We start from the raw sequence: 18,395 nt of genomic DNA on the forward strand, positions 1-18,395 counted from the left end.
GTTTGCTTTAAAAAAAACAACTGTCTGATGCTGGCCATAGCTTTATTAATAAGTGTGTAAGGTGATATCTTCCCTATTTACATGTGTCCCAAATGGTACACCTGTTCCCTATAAGTCCTGGTCGAAAGTAGTGCACGACACAGGGAATAGGGAGCCATTTGGAACATTAGTCTCTATATCCCCTGGGCTCAAAACTCACTCCATTAGCTTCTGTCATTGTTTAAAACATTCCACCATGTTTGCCCTTATATGCACACCTTCCTTCTCGCTGCTTGGGCCTTCCCAAATGGCACCCTGTTCCCTGACACCGGGCCAGGGTCATAAGTAGTGCACTACGTAGAGGATAGAGTGCCATTTGGGAAGGCAGGCCCTGTGTTCTGACTAATGGCAGTAAACTCCTCACCAACACTCAAGATAGTTTACAGTTTAAAAGAACACAACACCCTTTTATTTGTATTATTCATGACCGCAATGCTCTCTATAAAGAATACAAAAATCACATCTATCTTCAGACTGTTCCAGAACCTTCTGCTCTACAGATGTTTAACAATGTCTAAATATAGAATGATAATGATGTTGTTGAGATTTTGGTGTTTTAATTAAGAGACCGCTTTCCAAACCTGATTGGTAACTCAGCTGTCAGTGTACGAAACAGCCATCTTTCTTTTTCCCTTGTCAATGTCTCTCTCTTATCGTTCCAGATAATACACACACAATGCATCTGAAAAGTCTACTTGTAAAGAAGGTTATATTAGAAGTGACTGTGTACAGACAAAGGGCAGTTCGTCTCGTTACCTAAAACTGACGTACACTGAGTGGACAAAACATTAAGAACACCTGCTCTTTCCATGACATAGACTGACCAGGTGAATCCAGGTGAAAGCTATGATCCCTTATTGATGTCACCTGTTAAATCCACTTCAATCAGTGTAGATGAAAGGGGAGGAGACATGTAGATGAAAGGGGAGGAGACATGTAGATGAAAGGGGAGGAGACATGTAGATGGGGGGGGGGGGAGACATACAGATGAAAGGGGAGGAGACATGTAGATGCAAGGGGTGGAGACATGTAGATGAAAGGGGAGGAGACATGTAGATGAAAGGGGAGGAGATAGGTTAAAGAAGGAGTTTTAAGCCTTGAGACAATTGAGACATGGATGTGTGTCACTCAGAGGGTGAATGGACAAGGCAACATGTGTAACTGCCTTTGAACAGAGTGTGGTAGTAGGTGCCAGGCGCACTGGTTTGTGTCAAGAACTGCAAAGCAATAATAGGAAGGTGTTCTTAATGATATGTACAGTCATATTATATTTGACTTCTATTAGTCCCAGTGGTCATGTTTCCTCCCTCACACTGGTTAGATCATTCTTGTTATGGTCCTCGACGATGCCTCTGTAAGGAGAACAAAAAAAGCACCAGATTACAGACAACATGTTAACCATGTTATAAGCTAATGATGTATAATTTTAGTGAACTGATTTTAATAGCCAATGCTGATATTATTTGTTGGCTGTCTGGTAAATTCCGGAAAGGTTGAATTAGGAGCTTGAAACGGTCAATTGTCTCACCTGTACAGGTAGACTTCTTTCGTAAGACTGTCTCTCAGTTCCTCCATCTCCTTGGTTTTCCTCTTCTGAATTTGTAGCTCCATCTTCTGCTCTCTGCTAGTCTCCTCCAGCATGTCCACTGTCTCCTGTGGGGAGGGAGACAAGGTTTCATAAACCTGACATTAGTGTTTATAGTGTATTGAAAGACTGGCGTTCTAATCTATGTCTCTGTGTGTGTTGGAGGTGCCTTGTTATGAGCGTGTCTTGGACAGCCTTGTAATTCCAACCCTATCTACTGGACCTCTCCCTCATTCCATCCCTCCCTTCATCCCTTCGTACCTTATACTGCTCCACGTCCTCTCTCCTGTGTGTCTCATTCCATCTCTCCCTTCATCCCTCCATACCTTATACTGCTCCACGTCCTCTCTCCTGTGTGTCTCATTCCATCTCTCCCTTCATCCCTCCATACCTTATACTGTTCCACGTCCTCTCTCCTGTGTGTCTCATTCCATCTCTCCCTTCATCCCTCCATACCTTATACTGCTCCACGTCCTCTCTCCTGTGTGTCTCCGTCAGTTTGAGTCTCTCCTCCAGGCAGGCTCTCTGCAGCCCCAGCCTCTGTCCCTCCTCCCTCAGGGGCCCCCGGCGGGCCCTCAGCTCCTGGGCCTGCTGCCTGGCCTTCACCAGGGCCTCTGACGTCCCCTCCCTCCGCTTCAACAGGGCCAGCAGCATTGGCTCATACCTGGGGGAGGAGGAGAGATGATAATGAATTTCAGTGCACCTGACAAAACATCTGCAAATCTATGTACGGGATCAAATGAAATTGTATTTGTCACATGCGCCGAATACAACAGGTGTAGTAGACCTTACAGTGAAATGCTGAATACAACAGGTGTAGTAGACCTTACAGTGAAATGCTGAATACAACAGGTGTAGTAGACCTCACAGTGAAATGCTGAATACAACAGGTGTAGTAGACCTTACAGTGAAATGCTGAATACAACAGGTGTAGTAGACCTTACAGTGAAATGCTGAATACAACAGGTGTAGTAGACCTCACAGTGAAATGCTGAATACAACAGGTGTAGTAGACCTTACAGTGAAATGCTTAGTTACAAGCCCCTAACCAACCATGCAGTTTTAAGAAAATACCCCCCCCCCCCAAAAAAAAAGAGATAAGAATAACAAATAATTAAAGAGCAGCAGTAAAATAACAATACCGGGGCTATTGGAATTTGGTATCATGATATATAATTCATGATCATAGTACCAATCATGATAAGTGCATACCTCATAATTGCTGTGTCAATCCTAGTGCCATACGTGACTAGAGACCACCTTTGAGTTATGATAATGCCTGGCAATGTTGAGAGAGAATACCTTTCCTCCAGGGCCTTGAGCCCCCCCTGTAGGTACTGCTGTAACTCCCCACAGGAGTTCCTCTTGCTCTGGGTCATCTCCTCTATGGGGTTGGGTGTCTGGCTGTGGGTCTGGAGCTGGGACTGCAGAGTGGAGAGCTGGGACTGGTGGGTGGAGCGAAGCTGAGACACCTCCTCAGTCAGCTTGATGATCACTGCGTCAAGTTCCAGCTGGGGAAGAGACGGAGAACGAGACGGAGAGCGAGACGGAGAGAGAGAGAGAGAGAGAATAACCTGCATTGCCTTTTGAGCTCTGATGAACGCAGCAGAGGGTTCTGGAACACTCAGTGTTCTAGAACATTTAACATTTGAAATACTCTAGAACACTCATACAATATTCTGGGGGTTCAGGATATACAAAACACTCAAGAAGGTTCTAGAATGCGCATAAGGTTTTGGAATACTGATGGTTTAGGAACATTCAGAAGGTTGTCTAGCACAGAATGCACACCCAGAAGATTCATGGATACTCAGAAGGTGCTGGAACACCCAGAAGATTCATGGATACTCAGAAGGTGCTGGAACACCCACAAGATTCATGGATACTCAGAAGGTGCTGGAACACCCACAAGATTCATGGATACTCAGAAGGTGCTGGAACACCCACAAGATTCATGGATACTCAGAAGGTATATGGACACCCGATTGCTGCAGCTGTACACAGCCCATCTGTAAATAGCCCAACTACCTGCCTCATCCCCATATTTGTTTTTGTTTTTCTGCTCTTTTGCACACCAGCATTTCTACTTGCACATCCTCATCTGCACGTGTATCACTCCAGTATTAATCTGCTAAATTGTAATTACTTTGCAACTATGGCCTATTTATTGCCTTACCTCCTTACTTCATTTGCACACACTGTATACAGATTGTTCTATTGTGTTAATGACTGTATGTTTGTTTATCCCATGTGTAACTCTGTGTTGTTGTTTTTGTCGTACTGCTTTTCTTTATCTTGGTCAGGTCGCAGTTGTAAATGAGAACTTGTTCTCAACTGGCCTCAACTGGCCTCAACTGGCCTCAACTGGCCTCAACTGGCCTCAAATGGCCTCAACTGGCCTACCTGGTTAAATACAAATAATAATAATTAAAAAGGTGCTGGAACACCCAGAAGTGTAGTGGATACTCATGTATATCCTGAACACCCAGAAGTGTAATGGATACTCATGTATATCCTGAACACCCAGAAGTGTAATGGATACTCATGTATATCCTGAACACCCAGAAGTGTAGTGGATACTCATGTATATCCTGAACACCCAGAAGTGTAATGGATACTCATGTATATCCTGAACACCCAGAACTTTAATAGATACTCATGTATATCCTGAACACCCAGAAGTGTAATGGATACTCATGTATATCCTGAACACCCAGAAGTGTAGTAGATACTCATGTATATCCTGAACACCCAGAAGTGTAGTAGATACTCATGTATATCCTGAACACCCAGAAGTGTAATGGATACTCATGTATATCCTGAACACCCAGAAGTGTAGTAGATACTCATGTATATCCTGAACACCCAGAAGTGTAGTGGATACTCATGTATATCCTGAACACCCAGAAGTGTAGTAGATACTCATGTATATCCTGAACACCCAGAAGTGTAATGGATACTCATGTATATCCTGAACACCCAGAAGTGTAGTAGATACTCATGTATATCCTGAACACCCAGAAGTGTAATGGATACTCATGTATATCCTGAACACCCAGAAGTGTAGTAGATACTCATGTATATCCTGAACACCCAGAAGTGTAGTGGATACTCATGTATATCCTGAACACCCAGAAGTGTAATGGATACTCATGTATATCCTGAACACCCAGAACTTTAATAGATACTCATGTATATCCTGAACACCCAGAACTTTAATAGATACTCATGTATATCCTGAACACCCAGAAGTGTAATGGATACTCATGTATATCCTGAACACCCAGAAGTGTAGTGGATACTCATGTATATCCTGAACACCCAGAAGTGTAGTGGATACTCATGTATATCCTGAACACCCAGAAGTGTAATGGATACTCATGTATATCCTGAACACCCAGAACTTTAATAGATACTCATGTATATCCTGAACACCCAGAACTTTAATAGATACTCATGTATATCCTGAACACCCAGAAGTGTAATGGATACTCATGTATATCCTGAACACCCAGAAGTGTAGTGGATACTCATGTATATCCTGAACACCCAGAAGTGTAATGGATACTCATGTATATCCTGAACACCCAGAACTTTAATAGATACTCATGTATATCCTGAACACCCAGAAGTGTAATGGATACTCATGTATATCCTGAACACCCAGAAGTGTAGTAGATACTCATGTATATCCTGAACACCCAGAAGTGTAGTAGATACTCATGTATATCCTGAACACCCAGAAGTGTAGTAGATACTCATGTATATCCTGAACACCCAGAAGTGTAGTGGATACTCATGTATATCCTGAACACCCATAAGTGTAGTGGATACTCATGTATATCCTGAACACCCAGAAGTGTAATGGATACTCATGTATATCCTGAACACCCAGAAGTGTAGTGGATACTCATGTATATCCTGAACACCCAGAAGTGTAGTGGATACTCATGTATATCCTGAACACCCAGAAGTGTAATGGATACTCATGTATATCCTGAACACCCAGAACTTTAATAGATACTCATGTATATCCTGAACACCCAGAAGTGTAATGGATACTCATGTATATCCTGAACACCCAGAAGTGTAGTAGATACTCATGTATATCCTGAACACCCAGAAGTGTAGTAGATACTCATGTATATCCTGAACACCCAGAAGTGTAGTAGATACTCATGTATATCCTGAACACCCAGAAGTGTAATGGATACTCATATATATCCTGAACACCCATAAGTGTAGTGGATACTCGTGTATATCCTGAACACCCAGAAGTGTAGTGGATACTCATGTATATCCTGAACACCCAGAAGTGTAGTGGATACTCATGTATATCCTGAACACCCAGAACTGTAATGGATACTCATGTATATCCTGAACACCCAGAAGTGTAATGGATACTCATGTATATCCTGAACACCCAGAAGTGTAATGGATACTCATGTATATCCTGAACACCCAGAACTTTAATAGATACTCATGTATATCCTGAACACCCAGAACTTTAATAGATACTCATGTATATCCTGAACACCCAGAACTTTAATAGATGCTCATGTATATCCTGAACACCCAGAAGTGTAGTGGATACTGATGTATATCCTGAACACCCAGACATTTCATGGCTACTCAGAAAGTTCTGGAATGGTCAGAAGAACACTCCAGCCCCTACCTGTTCTTTTTTTAGCAGGGCAACCTCACGCTGCTGGGTTGCCAGGGTGACCTGGGTGTGAGCACACTCCCTGGCGACAGAGAACAGCCTCCTCTTCAGCCTCCTCATCTCCTCCTGAAGACCCTGCCTCTCCAGACGCACACTGGACAGCCTCCTCTCCTCCTCACTCCTCTCAGCCCTCAAAGACTGCCACTCCCTCATCCGCGCCTCCCTCCTCCCGTCTGCCTCAATATTCAGCACCTGGCTTAACTGTGCCGCCTGCCCTCCTTCACTCCCTTCCTCTGTCCCCGTCTTCTCCTCTCTCAGTGCCTGCAGCTCTCCCATCAGTTCATTCCGTCTCTTCTCCAGTTTCTCCACCTCCTCGATGCACCCCTCTAGCGCAGTACCCAGCACCTCCAACTCCTGCACGGATCCCCTCATCTCCACCCCTCCTAGCCCTGTCTCTAGTTGTTGACCCCAGATAATGTGAGCCTCTGTGTCCCCCACAGAAACACCGGAGATGTGTCCTTCTGTGTCCTCGTCACACACCACCGTGGACATGGACCCTCTTGTGTGTGTATCTCCACAGTCTCCTAACTCATCCGAGTGTCTTTCTGTGGAGATAGCTTGGTAGCTTGGGGGCTCAAATTGGCCAAAGGTACTTCCCAAATATGGCTTCATATCCACACATCCCACAGACTCCTTGTGCCCTTGTGTTGCTACTCCTCTCTCCATGTGTCTGTCTTGTGTTACCTTTTTCATGTTGGGGTTGGGTTGGCCGTATCCTTTGGGTAAACTAGGGTAAGTCCACTCTAAAGGGTCAAAGGTAATCCCTGCCTCCTCCATACAGTTCTCTAACATGGCCAGCATCGCCATTAGCTCGGTCTGATACTCAGCCATAGTGCCACTCAGTTGAGTGCCTGCGGCGGTAAGAGGAGGCAACTGAGGCTGGACAGCGGCTCCTGTGGCTCCACTCTGATCCAAAATGGATTCCACCTCCTTCAGGTGACTTTGGCACAGGTTTCTAGACTCCTCCACGTGTGTGTCTGTGTAGGTCAGGATGGATCCACCTGTGTGACACTCATTACCACCACAGCTCCCCATCATAGCAACCATCTTCTGTATGTCTGACTGGTTCTGGTTCTGAGCTGGTCCAGACAGGTGTGTGTCTGTGTACATGGTGGACAGGCAGGAGGCAATGGAGACACCTGTCATGTCCTCACAACTCTTCAATAGGTCATCCATCTCCCTCAGGTGTGGTTGAATCTGTCCTAACCCACTAAGGTGTGGCTTGTTCTGTCCTAACCCACTAAGGTGTGGTTGAATCTGTCCTACCCCACTAAGGTGTGGCTGGATCTGTCCTACCCCACTAAGGTGTGGCTGGTTCTGTCCTAACCCACTAAGGTGTGGCTGGTTCTGTCCTAACCCACTAAGGTGTGGCTGGTTCTGTCCTAACCCACTAAGGTGTGGCTGGTTCTGTCCTAACCCACTAAGGTGTGGCTTGTTCCGTCCTACCCCACTAAGGTGTGGCTGGTTCTGTCCTAACCCACTAAGGTGTGGCTGGATCTGTCCTAACCCACTAAGGTGTGGCTGGTTCTGTCCTACCCCACTAAGGTGTGGCAGGATCTGTCCTAACCCACTAAGGTGAGGCTGGATCTGTCCTACCCCACTAAGGTGTGGCTGGATCTGTCCTAACCCACTAAGGTGTGGCTGGATCTGTCCTAACCCATTATGGTGTGGCTGGATCTGTCCTAACCCACTAAGGTGTGGCTGGATCTGTCCTAACCCACTAAGGTGTGTGTTAATTTGGGCCGTCGTCGACAGGTGAGACCCAAAAGAGTCTGTCGTTTCTCCGACACGACTTCTAAACATGGTGTCCATGTCCTTGAACCGGGCTTGTGTCTCATCCAGGTGTGTCTCTTTGCAGGTATCCGATAGGGAGGACTGACTGTGAGCTGAGCCCGTCAGGACTGTGTCTGTACCGGTAACTCCCAGTAGAGGCTGGAATGAAGCGCCTGTCTCCTCTTCAACACCATCGTCCCCATACTTATCTTCCTCGTCGATGAACAGCGGATCGAAGCAGATTTCCGGGACCATCGGCAGCTCAGTCTCTTGGTCTTCCATACCCTGTGATGAAGAGGAGGAAGATGAAGAGTGAACAGAAGTTGTGAGTAATATTGTAAACCTAATAATGTGATATTGTAGAAAAAGCCAGCTGCGACCATATAGGAAACAGTTTGTTTTGGCGGACAGACATGCTAACCACAGAGTCTACAGGTTGAAACACATTCAACAGACTGGGGTGGTGTTGTCTTCGATCAGGATGTTTTAGTCAGCTGGAAACAGAGGAAGGGGCCAGGCGGGGTAGGGGTTACGGTGAGGCGGGGTGCATTACAGCAATAAGCCTAAAGAACGTCAGTCACCACGGGACAGCTGCCCTAGCCTAGCACCAACTGACAGCTGGGATCACACGCAAACACGCGCACACACACACACACACACACACACACACACACACACACACACACACACACACACACACACACACACACACACACACACACACACACACACACACACACACACTATGTGCGTTTACTCTTATTCTTATGGGGACACACATTGACTTGTATCCTAATACACAGGCATTCACAGAAACACTGTGACACCCTCTAGCCTGGCTTGTAGCCTCTGGCTCTAACGCTTTAGCAACTGTTATGACATAGAGTACATTACAGAGTACATCGTCCTAACATGTCACGTACCAGTCGATGGACAAACTATTCATACTGCGTCAGGAAGACTAAGCTCGGTGTTTAGCTGTAATGACTCGGCTCGTTAAGCTAGCCGGAGCTAGCTTTAGCCTATTCTGTAAGACTCACTTATTACTTATTACTGGACTCGTTGTTGACGTTTTAGTGTTTTTTTGTGAACCCACCAATTAAACAAAACCATCTGTTCTTGTCAGGACCAGTCTTTAGAGGCAAACCACCCCCCCCCCAAAATGTTTGGGATGAGCTGCTAACTCAAAAGAAAACCATTGCTGTATACAAGTACTCCCTATGTCATACACTGTGTCAGTTTTTGTAACCTGTGAATGGACTCTGGAAAACTACCTAGCTGTACCCCTCTGTACCCCTCTGTACCCCTCTTATGTACAATTTATGTACATTTAAAATATGTGAATACGTGAGGACCACTGTTTTCAGTGCCAGTCTCTCTGCAGTGTCGCCGGTGTCCTAGGATGGACAGTTACCAGCATGTCTCTCACCAGCTGTCTCTCTCTTCCTGCCTGGGCAGGGTGCGCTTGGAGAAGACACATTCCTACAGAGCCTCCGTCATGAGTCTCCCACTTATGTGCATGTACAAACTGCCCTCCAGTTGACTGCCCACAAACTGCCTTACAGTTGACTGCCCACAAACTGCCCTACTGTTGACTGCCCACAAACTGCCTTACAGTTGACTGCCCACAAACTGCCTTACAGTTGACTGCCCACAAGCTGCCTTACAGTTGACTGCCCACAAACTGCCTTACAGTTGACTGCCCACAAACTGCCCTACAGTTGACTGCCCACAAACTGCCTTACAGTTGACTGCCCACAAACTGCCTTACAGTTGACTGCCCACAGACTGCCTTACAGTTGACTGCCCACGAACTGCCCTACAGTTGACTGCACACAAACTGCCCTACAGTTGACTGCCAACAAACTGCCCTACAGTTGACTGCCCACAAACTGCCTTACAGTTGACTGACCACAAACTGCCCTACTGTTGACTGCCCACAAACTGCCTTACAGTTGACTGCCCATAAACTGCCTTACAGTTGACTGCCCACAAACTGCCCTACAGTTGACTGCCCACAAACTGCCTTACAGTTGACTGCCCACAAACTGCCTTACAGTTGACTGCCCACAAACTGCCTTACAGTTGACTGCCCACAAACTGCCCTACAGTTGACTGCCCACAAACTGCCCTACAGTTGACTGCCCACAAACTGCCCTACAGTTGACTGCCAACAAACTGCCCTACAGCAGATTATTCAGATTCAGAGAGGTACAAACCTGCATTGACCAAACAACTACTTTATCAGGACATAAATAACTGTGTCTCTGCTTTACAGATAAACACTCTGAAAACCGATCCAGAAACACACTTTAAGTAGCTGTTTGACCACGATCTCAAAAAAACGCACAGACTTGAAGTTGATGTTATTAGATATGTTTGATAAACTTACCATTCAGCAGATACTTTCTCTCCAATCCTTTTCTCCTCTCCTCCGTCCTTAGACAGTATATCCACAAGATGAAACTGAGACAGTGGGTCTGGAGAAGAGAGAGTGAGGGGAGGATAAGAGAGAAAGGAAGGAGAGATGAAAGAGAGAGAGCGAGAGAGAGAGAGAGAAAGAGAGAGAGAGAGAGAGAGAGAGAAAGAGACAGGGTGAAAGAAAGAGATAGCGAGAGAGAGGATTGACTCTGCCTCCTCTCCACCAGTCAGTGGGCTGCTATGCGTTGCCCTGGCGACTATGATTCGGTTTACATGTATTAATAAACACTTGTCTGTAGGGAGAAAGAGGAGACAGAGTGGTCTGGCTCTGTCATAGATATAAGTTGGTTCCCAAATGGCACCCAATTCCCTGAGTAGTGCATTTACATTTGACCAGGACCCAGAGGACACACAGACTACAGCTATAGATCATTTTTTCCCCTTCATTTAATTGGCACCATGTTGGAACCAATGTTCCATGACAGTTACATTCCATGAGAATGCAAATTAGAACGCTTTGACAGTTGTTTGACAAAGTTCTTATGGGGAGGGGCCATAGTGGCAATATCCAATTGGAGAAGAGAGAAGGCGGGGATGACTTAATAGGAGGAAGTGTGTGGGTGTGTATATGTGTGTGTGTGTGTGGTGAGCGGGCCGTAGATTCCTCCAATGCCTGTTCATTATCGACCCATCTTTATATAGCCCTGTGCACTTCGCCTGCCTCACACAAGATATCAGAGAACGGGGTTGGTTTTCCCCCCAAATCCCTGGGGATATACATGATGGAACACAGGTGTTCCTTCCTGCAGTCTGTCTGTCTTGAGAAAGAGAATCATTCACGTGTTCTTTGATGTAAAGTAACGGAATTTATATCTAAGTTGATAATTAATTAACGGATCTGATGTTAACATAATTATAGCAAACAGTTTTCTCCAAAGTGACTTACATACTTCATCTTACTTATGGGGGGGGGGGGGTCGCAGGAACCGAACCCAATATCCTGGCGTTGCAAGCACCCATTCTCTACCAACTGAGCTACAGAAGACTACACGTTTACATTAAAGTCACCACAAGGTGGCGCTAACCTCTCAATAAAAGTCCTCTTGGTCTATCTGTAACTCCGTGGGTGGTGTGGAAACATATACAACTGGACATTTTACAGTCATTATATCAGTTAGGTACAAAGTCCTCAGTCTGTCATAGTCATGGTTTCCCCTTGGCCAGACTCTGTGTCTGTCTCTTTCTCTAAACGGTGGTTCAGAGGAATCCATTCTTTAAACATGTATAAGCATATATTATCCTCCATAACGATGATGTTATACTGAGGGCCCCGATTCAATCAGATCCACTTTAGCCAGATTTTCCCATAACGGTGTTAGAGATGTGAAGTCCACAAGCGTCTCCCGGCATTATTACCTAAAGCGGACCGTGCCATTGGCTGCACCGAGTGGCAATAAGAGAAATCCCAAGTAGCCTTGGAATGTGAGATGTAATCTACACCTACATTAGGATGACAGAAATGCTCATTATGTCCTTTAATGATTTTTCCAATTTGAGCGTAATTATTTCTATATAGACTACTTTTATTTTGCTCTTAACTTCTAACACAAGTGGGGGCGTACGGAGTGATTTCAAACACAGAAACTCTATTTGAATTACATATTTTTGAATTTGTAGTTAGATATTGAATTTAAATTTTGTCAAATTTGGAATGCACAAATTAAACAATTGAATTCAGAAAATTAACATGATTTGAAATTGAATTAATGTTTCATTCAGTTTTTAAAGTTAATTTCAATGTAACTGAAATTCAATATAAATATGGTAGATATTGTCAGTGTCCAGTTTACAAACCATCATTTCAAGTTTATCAATGTTTCATATTTTTTATTTCTGAGATGCATTCAGATGCAGTTCTCTAAATTCGGATTCAACATCCTGGTACTTTTCCAGACAGGAATTGTAGAAGAGAACAGATGCTCTCTACAATAAACAGGGTTCTGGTCGTTTCTTAAGCCAATGTGGCACGTTTAATTTATTTTCTTCCAATGAATTTGGCTCTAGCGTTTTAACCATTTGGGCTACAAGCTGTTATGGCCTCATTCCTGAAATCTATGACTCTGGAACATGGTCGTGCCTTCTGTTCCTATCTATGGATACTTTAGAAGGAAATGTGAATAGCCCGTTCATAGCCCTTCTAAGGATAGCTTTTCCACTACCTAATTCATCTTGCTCTTGTGACTGACTGGATGCTAACCGGGTCTCCTGAATGTCACAAGACTGTGTTAGCACACTTAGCTAAAGCCCATAGGTATGAGGAGGCCAGAAACTTGGCTGTGTGGTGCCAGGACAACAACCTCTCCCTCAAACTGATCAAGACAAAAACATATTCCCCCTCAGGGGACTGAAAGATTTGGCATGGGTCCTCAGATCCTCAAAAGGTTCTACAGCTGCACCATTGAGAGCATCCTGACCGGTTGCATCACTGCCTGGTATTGCAACTGTTCGGCCTCCGACAGCAAGGCACTTCAGAGGGTAGTGCGTACGGCCCAGTACATCACTGGGGCCAAGCTTCCTGCCATCCAGGACCTCTATACCAGGCGGTGTCTGAGGAAAGCCCTAAAAATTGTCAGACCCCAGCCACCCCAGTCATAGTCTGTTCTCTCTCTGCTACTTCACAGCAAGCGGTACCGGGGCACCAAGAATAGGACCAAGAGGCTTCTAAACAGATTCTATCCCCAAACCATAAGACTCCAGAACATCTAATCAAATGGCTACCCAGACTATCTGCATTGCCCACCCCCACGCTGCTGCTACTCTCTGTTATTATCTATACATAGTCACTTTAATAACTCTACCTACATGTACATATAACCTCAATTACCTTGACTAACCGGTGCCCCCGCACATTGACTCTGTACCGGTACCCCTCTGTATATACTCTCGCTATTGTTATTTTACTGCTGACCCCAAGACCAGTTGCTCATCGATTTGGCTCCAAAGCACTTCCACCTCCAACAAGCCAAAACATCCGCTATGCGGGTGTCTGCTTTCGCTGACTGACGCTTTGATCTGATTGGATCTCGACCTGAGTGTCCTACAGTCTGTCGAGGAGGTGCCGTACTTCCAGTATGTTCCTTTGTTGGATATAGCATTTATCGTAGAACAATAAAAAACTTTAACGTTTAATAGTTCTACGGGCATAACCAAGAGTCAATTCATATGTTGCTCCAACTTGTGTATTCTGTTTCATCATGTAATTCTCAACTATCTCCCCATCATAGACACCACCTTATAAATCTGTCTCTCTCCCCTCAGTATCTCTATCATAAACTCTCTATTCTCTCTCGCTCCGATGAAAGAGAGATTGGAGAGATAGAGTAAAGGCGGAATGAAGCGATGTTTTTTACGTGAGATGAGTCAACATCTCCCAATGAAAATAATATGGCATAGGGCTACTTCACCCACTTCCTCTTAGGTACAGATCGAAGATTATATCTGCCTCTTCCCTGACTTTATATTCATGTTTTTTGTGGTTTTTTTTTACATAACAGAACATATTCCGTGTAACAGATGCTTTTAACAAAACCCTTTGACCCTGGAATTATTAATGCCATGATCTATCAAGTGAGCCAGACAGGGACCTTTACATATTACATTTCTTCATTTTACTGTCTTAAATGGTTTCAGTCTGAGGCAACTTTAAATGGTTTCAGTCTGAGACCTAGTACAGACACTGGTTAACGGTTCAGTCTGAGGTAACTTCTACAGGGATCCTCCCCAGGTCAGTGAGACCTAGTACAGACACTGGTTAACGGTTCAGTCTGAGGTAACTTCTACAGGGATCCTCCCCAGGTCAGTGAGACCTAGTACAGACACTGGTTAACGGTTCAGTCTGAGGTAACTTCTACAGGGATCCTCCCCAGGTCAGTGAGACCTAGTACCCGACACTGGTTAACGGTTCAGTCTGAGGTAACTTCTACAGGGATCCTCCCCAGGTCAGTGAGACCTAGTACAGACACTGGTTAACGGTTCAGTCTGAGGTAACTTCTACAGGGATCCTCCCCAGGTCAGTGAGACCTAGTACCCGACACTGGTTAACGGTTCAGTCTGAGGTAACTTCTACAGGGATCCTCCCCAGGTCAGTGAGACCTAGTACAGACACTGGTTAACGGTTCAGTCTGAGGTAACTTCTACAGGGATCCTCCCCAGGTCAGTGAGACCTAGTACAGACACTGGTTAACGGTTCAGTCTGAGGTAACTTCTACAGGGATCCTCCCCAGGTCAGTGAGACCTAGTCCAAACACTGGTTAACGGTTCAGTCTGAGGTAACTTCTACAGGGATCCTCCCCAGGTCAGTGAGACCTAGTACAGACACTGGTTAACGGTTCAGTCTGAGGTAACTTCTACAGGGATCCTCCCCAGGTCAGTGAGACCTAGTACAGACACTGGTTAACGGTTCAGTCTGAGGTAACTTCTACAGGGATCCTCCCCAGGTCAGTGAGACCTAGTCCAAACACTGGTTAACGGTTCAGTCTGAGGTAACTTCTACAGGGATCCTCCCCAGGTCAGTGAGACCTAGTACAGACACTGTTTAACGGTTCAGTCTGAGGTAACTTCTACAGGGATCCTCCCCAGGTCAGTGAGACCTAGTACAGACACTGGTTAACGGTTCAGTCTGAGGTAACTTCTACAGGGATCCTCCCCAGGTCAGTGAGACCTAGTACAGACACTGGTTAACGGTTCAGTCTGAGGTAACTTCTACAGGGATCCTCCCCAGGTCAGTGAGACCTAGTCCAAACACTGGTTAACGGTTCAGTCTGAGGTAACTGCTACAGGGATCCTCCCCAGGTCAGTGAGACCTAGTCCAAACACTGGTTAACGGTTCAGTCTGAGGCAACTTCTACAGGGATCCTCCGCAGGTCAGTGAGACCTAGTACAGACACTGGTTAACGGTTCAGTCTGAGGCAACTTCTACAGGGATCCTCCCCAGGTCAGTGAGACCTAGTACAGACACTGGTTAACGGTTCAGTCTGAGGCAACTTCTACAGGGATCCTCCCCAGGTCAGTGAGACCTAGTACAGACACTGGTTAATGGTTCAGTCTGAGGTAACTTCTACAGGGATCCTCCCCAGGTCAGTGAGACCTAGTACAGACACTGGTTAACGTTTCAGTGTGAGGTAACTTCTACAGGGATCCTCCCCAGGTCAGTGAGACCTAGTACAGACACTGTTTTAATGTACATGACATATTCCATATTTTGTTGTGTTTCAGCCTGATTTCAAAAGAGATTCAAAATATGTATTTTTTTTAATCACTCATTTACACACAATACCCCATAATGACAAAGTGAAAAATGTTATATACAGAAATATTTAATTTACATAATTATTCACACCCCTGAGTCAGTAAATGTTAGAGTCATCTTTGGAAGCGATTACATCTTTACATCTTTCTTGGTAAGTCTTTAAGAATTCAGCACAAATGGATTGTACAGTGTTTGTACAATATTCTTAAAAAAAATTCTTCAAGCTCTGTCAAGTTGGTTGTTGATCATTGCTAGACAGCCATTTTCAAGTCTTGACATAGATGTTCATGCCTATTTAAGTCAAAACTAACTACTGTGGGCCACTCAGGAACATTCTCTGGCATCTTGGTGAGCAACTACAGTGTAGGTTTGGCCTTTTGTTTTCGGTTGTTGTCCTGCTGAAGGGTACATTTGGCCTTGTGTTTTAGGTTATTGTCCTGCTGAAGGGTACATTTGGCCTTGTGTTTTAGGTTATTGTCCTGCTGAAGGGTACATTTGGCCTTGTGTTTTAGGTTATTGTCCTGCTGAAGGGTACATTTGGCCTTGTGTTTTAGGTTATTGTCCTGCTGAAGGGTACATTTGGCCTTGTGTTTTAGGTTATTGTCCTGCTGAAGGGTACATTTGTCTTACAGTGTAGGAACCCAGACTGAACCAAGTTTTCCTCTAGGATTTTGCATGTGCTTAGCTCTATTCCGTTTCTTTTTATTAGAAAAAACTCTCTAGTCCTTGCCAATGGCAAGCATACCCATAACATGATGCAGCCACCACCATGCTTGAAAATATGAAACGTGGTACTCAGTGATGTGTTGTCCTACATTTGCCTCAAACATTCAGGACATACATTTCTTTTCCATATTTTAGCTGTATTACTTTAGTACCTTGTTGCAAACAGGACGCATGTTTTGGAATATTGTTATTCTGTACAGGCGTCCTTCTTTTCACTCTCAATTGGGTTAATAATGTGCAGTAACGAGAATGTTGTTTATCCATCCTCCTTTTTCTCCTTTCACAGCTATTAAACTCTGTAACTTTTTTAGTTACCATTGGCCTCATTGTGAAATCCCTGAGTGGTTTCCTTCCTCTCCGGCAACTGAGTTAGGAAGGACCCCTTTATCTTTGTAGTGACTGGGTGTATTGAAACACCATCCAAAGTGTAATTAATAACTTCACCATGCTCAAAGTTTTTTTTTTACCCATCTTCCAATAGGTGCCCTTCTTTGCGAGGCCTTGAAAAACCTCCCTGGTCTTTGTGGATGAGTCTGTGTTTGAAATTCACTGCTCGACTGAGAGACCTTACAGATAATTGTATGTGTGGGGTACAGAGATGAGATAGTCATTCAAAACTCATGTTAATAAACACTATTATTGCACACAGAGTAAGTCCATGCAACTTATTATGTGACTAGTTAAAGCACAGTTTTACTCCTGAATTGATTGAGACTTGCCATAACAAAGAGCTTGGTATTTAATGATTTAAGACATTTCAGCTTTACATTTTTTTATTAATTTGTAAACATTTCTAAAAACATAACTACACTTTGAAATTATGGGGTATTGTGTGTAGGCCAATGACACAAAATATCACATTTTAAACACAACAAAATGTGGAAAAAGTCCAAGGGGGGCTGAATATTTTGTGAAGCTACTGTCATACTGCAGTATATAATATATCAGTTTAATAGTTCAGATGTCATACTGCAGTATATAATATATCAGATTAATAGTTCAGATGTCATACTGCAGTATATAATATATTTGTTTAATACTAAAGATGTCATACTGCAGTATAAATTATATCAGATTAATAGTTCAGATGTCATACTGCAGTATATAATATATCAGTTTAATAGTTCAGATGTCATACTGCAGTATATAATATATCAGTTTAATATTACAGATGTCATACTGCAGTATATAATATATCAGTTTAATAGTTAAGAAGTCATACTGCAGTATATATTATATTAGTAGTACAGATGTCATACTGCAGTATATTATATTAGTTTAATAGTTAAGAAGTCATACTGCAGTATATATTATATTAGTAGTACACATGTCATACTGCAGTATATATTATATTAGTAGTACAGATGTCATACTGCAGTATATATTATATTAGTAGTACAGATGTCATACTGCAGTATATATTATATTAATAGTTCAGATGTCATACTGCAGTATATAATATATCAGTTTAATACTAGACGTCATACTGCAGTATATAATATATCAGTTTAATAGTTCAGATGTCATACTGCAGTATATAATATATCAGTTTAATAGTTCAGATGTCATACTGCAGTATATAATATATCAGTTTAATAGTTCAGATGTCATACTGCAGTATATACTATATCAGTTTAATACTAGACGTCATACTGCAGTATATAATATATCAGTTTAATAGTTCAGATGTCATACTGCAGTATATAATATATCAGTTTAATATTACAGATGTCATACTGCAGTATATAATATATCAGTTTAATAGTTAAGAAGTCATACTGCAGTATATATTATATTAGTAGTACAGATGTCATACTGCA

General features: G+C 43.7%; 1 protein-coding gene across 1 annotated transcript; it reads right to left on the reverse strand.

Annotated features, from left to right (window-relative positions):
• Positions 1-425: 425 nt before the first annotated feature.
• LOC109884259 (uncharacterized) lies at positions 426-10,753 on the reverse strand. Its single transcript, XM_020476247.2, has 6 exons — positions 10,513-10,753; positions 6,300-8,405; positions 2,927-3,135; positions 2,081-2,288; positions 1,568-1,692; positions 426-1,391 (listed from the first exon to the last, which is right to left on the reverse strand). The coding sequence occupies exons 1-6, from the start codon at positions 10,513-10,515 to the stop codon at positions 1,334-1,336; spliced, it is 2,709 nt and encodes a 902-aa protein (XP_020331836.2). The 5' UTR covers positions 10,516-10,753; the 3' UTR covers positions 426-1,333.
• Positions 10,754-18,395: the final 7,642 nt, after the last annotated feature.

Source organism: Oncorhynchus kisutch, linkage group LG17 (genome assembly GCF_002021735.2).
Source record: "Oncorhynchus kisutch isolate 150728-3 linkage group LG17, Okis_V2, whole genome shotgun sequence".
Lineage (NCBI taxonomy): Eukaryota > Metazoa > Chordata > Actinopteri > Salmoniformes > Salmonidae > Oncorhynchus > Oncorhynchus kisutch.

What these genes read in the sequence shown, in the direction of transcription:
- LOC109884259 (XM_020476247.2), bottom strand. An exon ending in CCCTGCTAAAAAAAGAACAG is followed by an intron (nt 3,136 to 6,299) that starts GTAGGGGCTGGA and finishes TCTCTTCCCCAG; the next exon opens with CTGGAACTTGACGCAGTGAT. An exon ending in AAAGAAGTCTACCTGTACAG is followed by an intron (nt 1,392 to 1,567) that starts GTGAGACAATTG and finishes TTCTCCTTACAG; the next exon opens with AGGCATCGTCGAGGACCATA.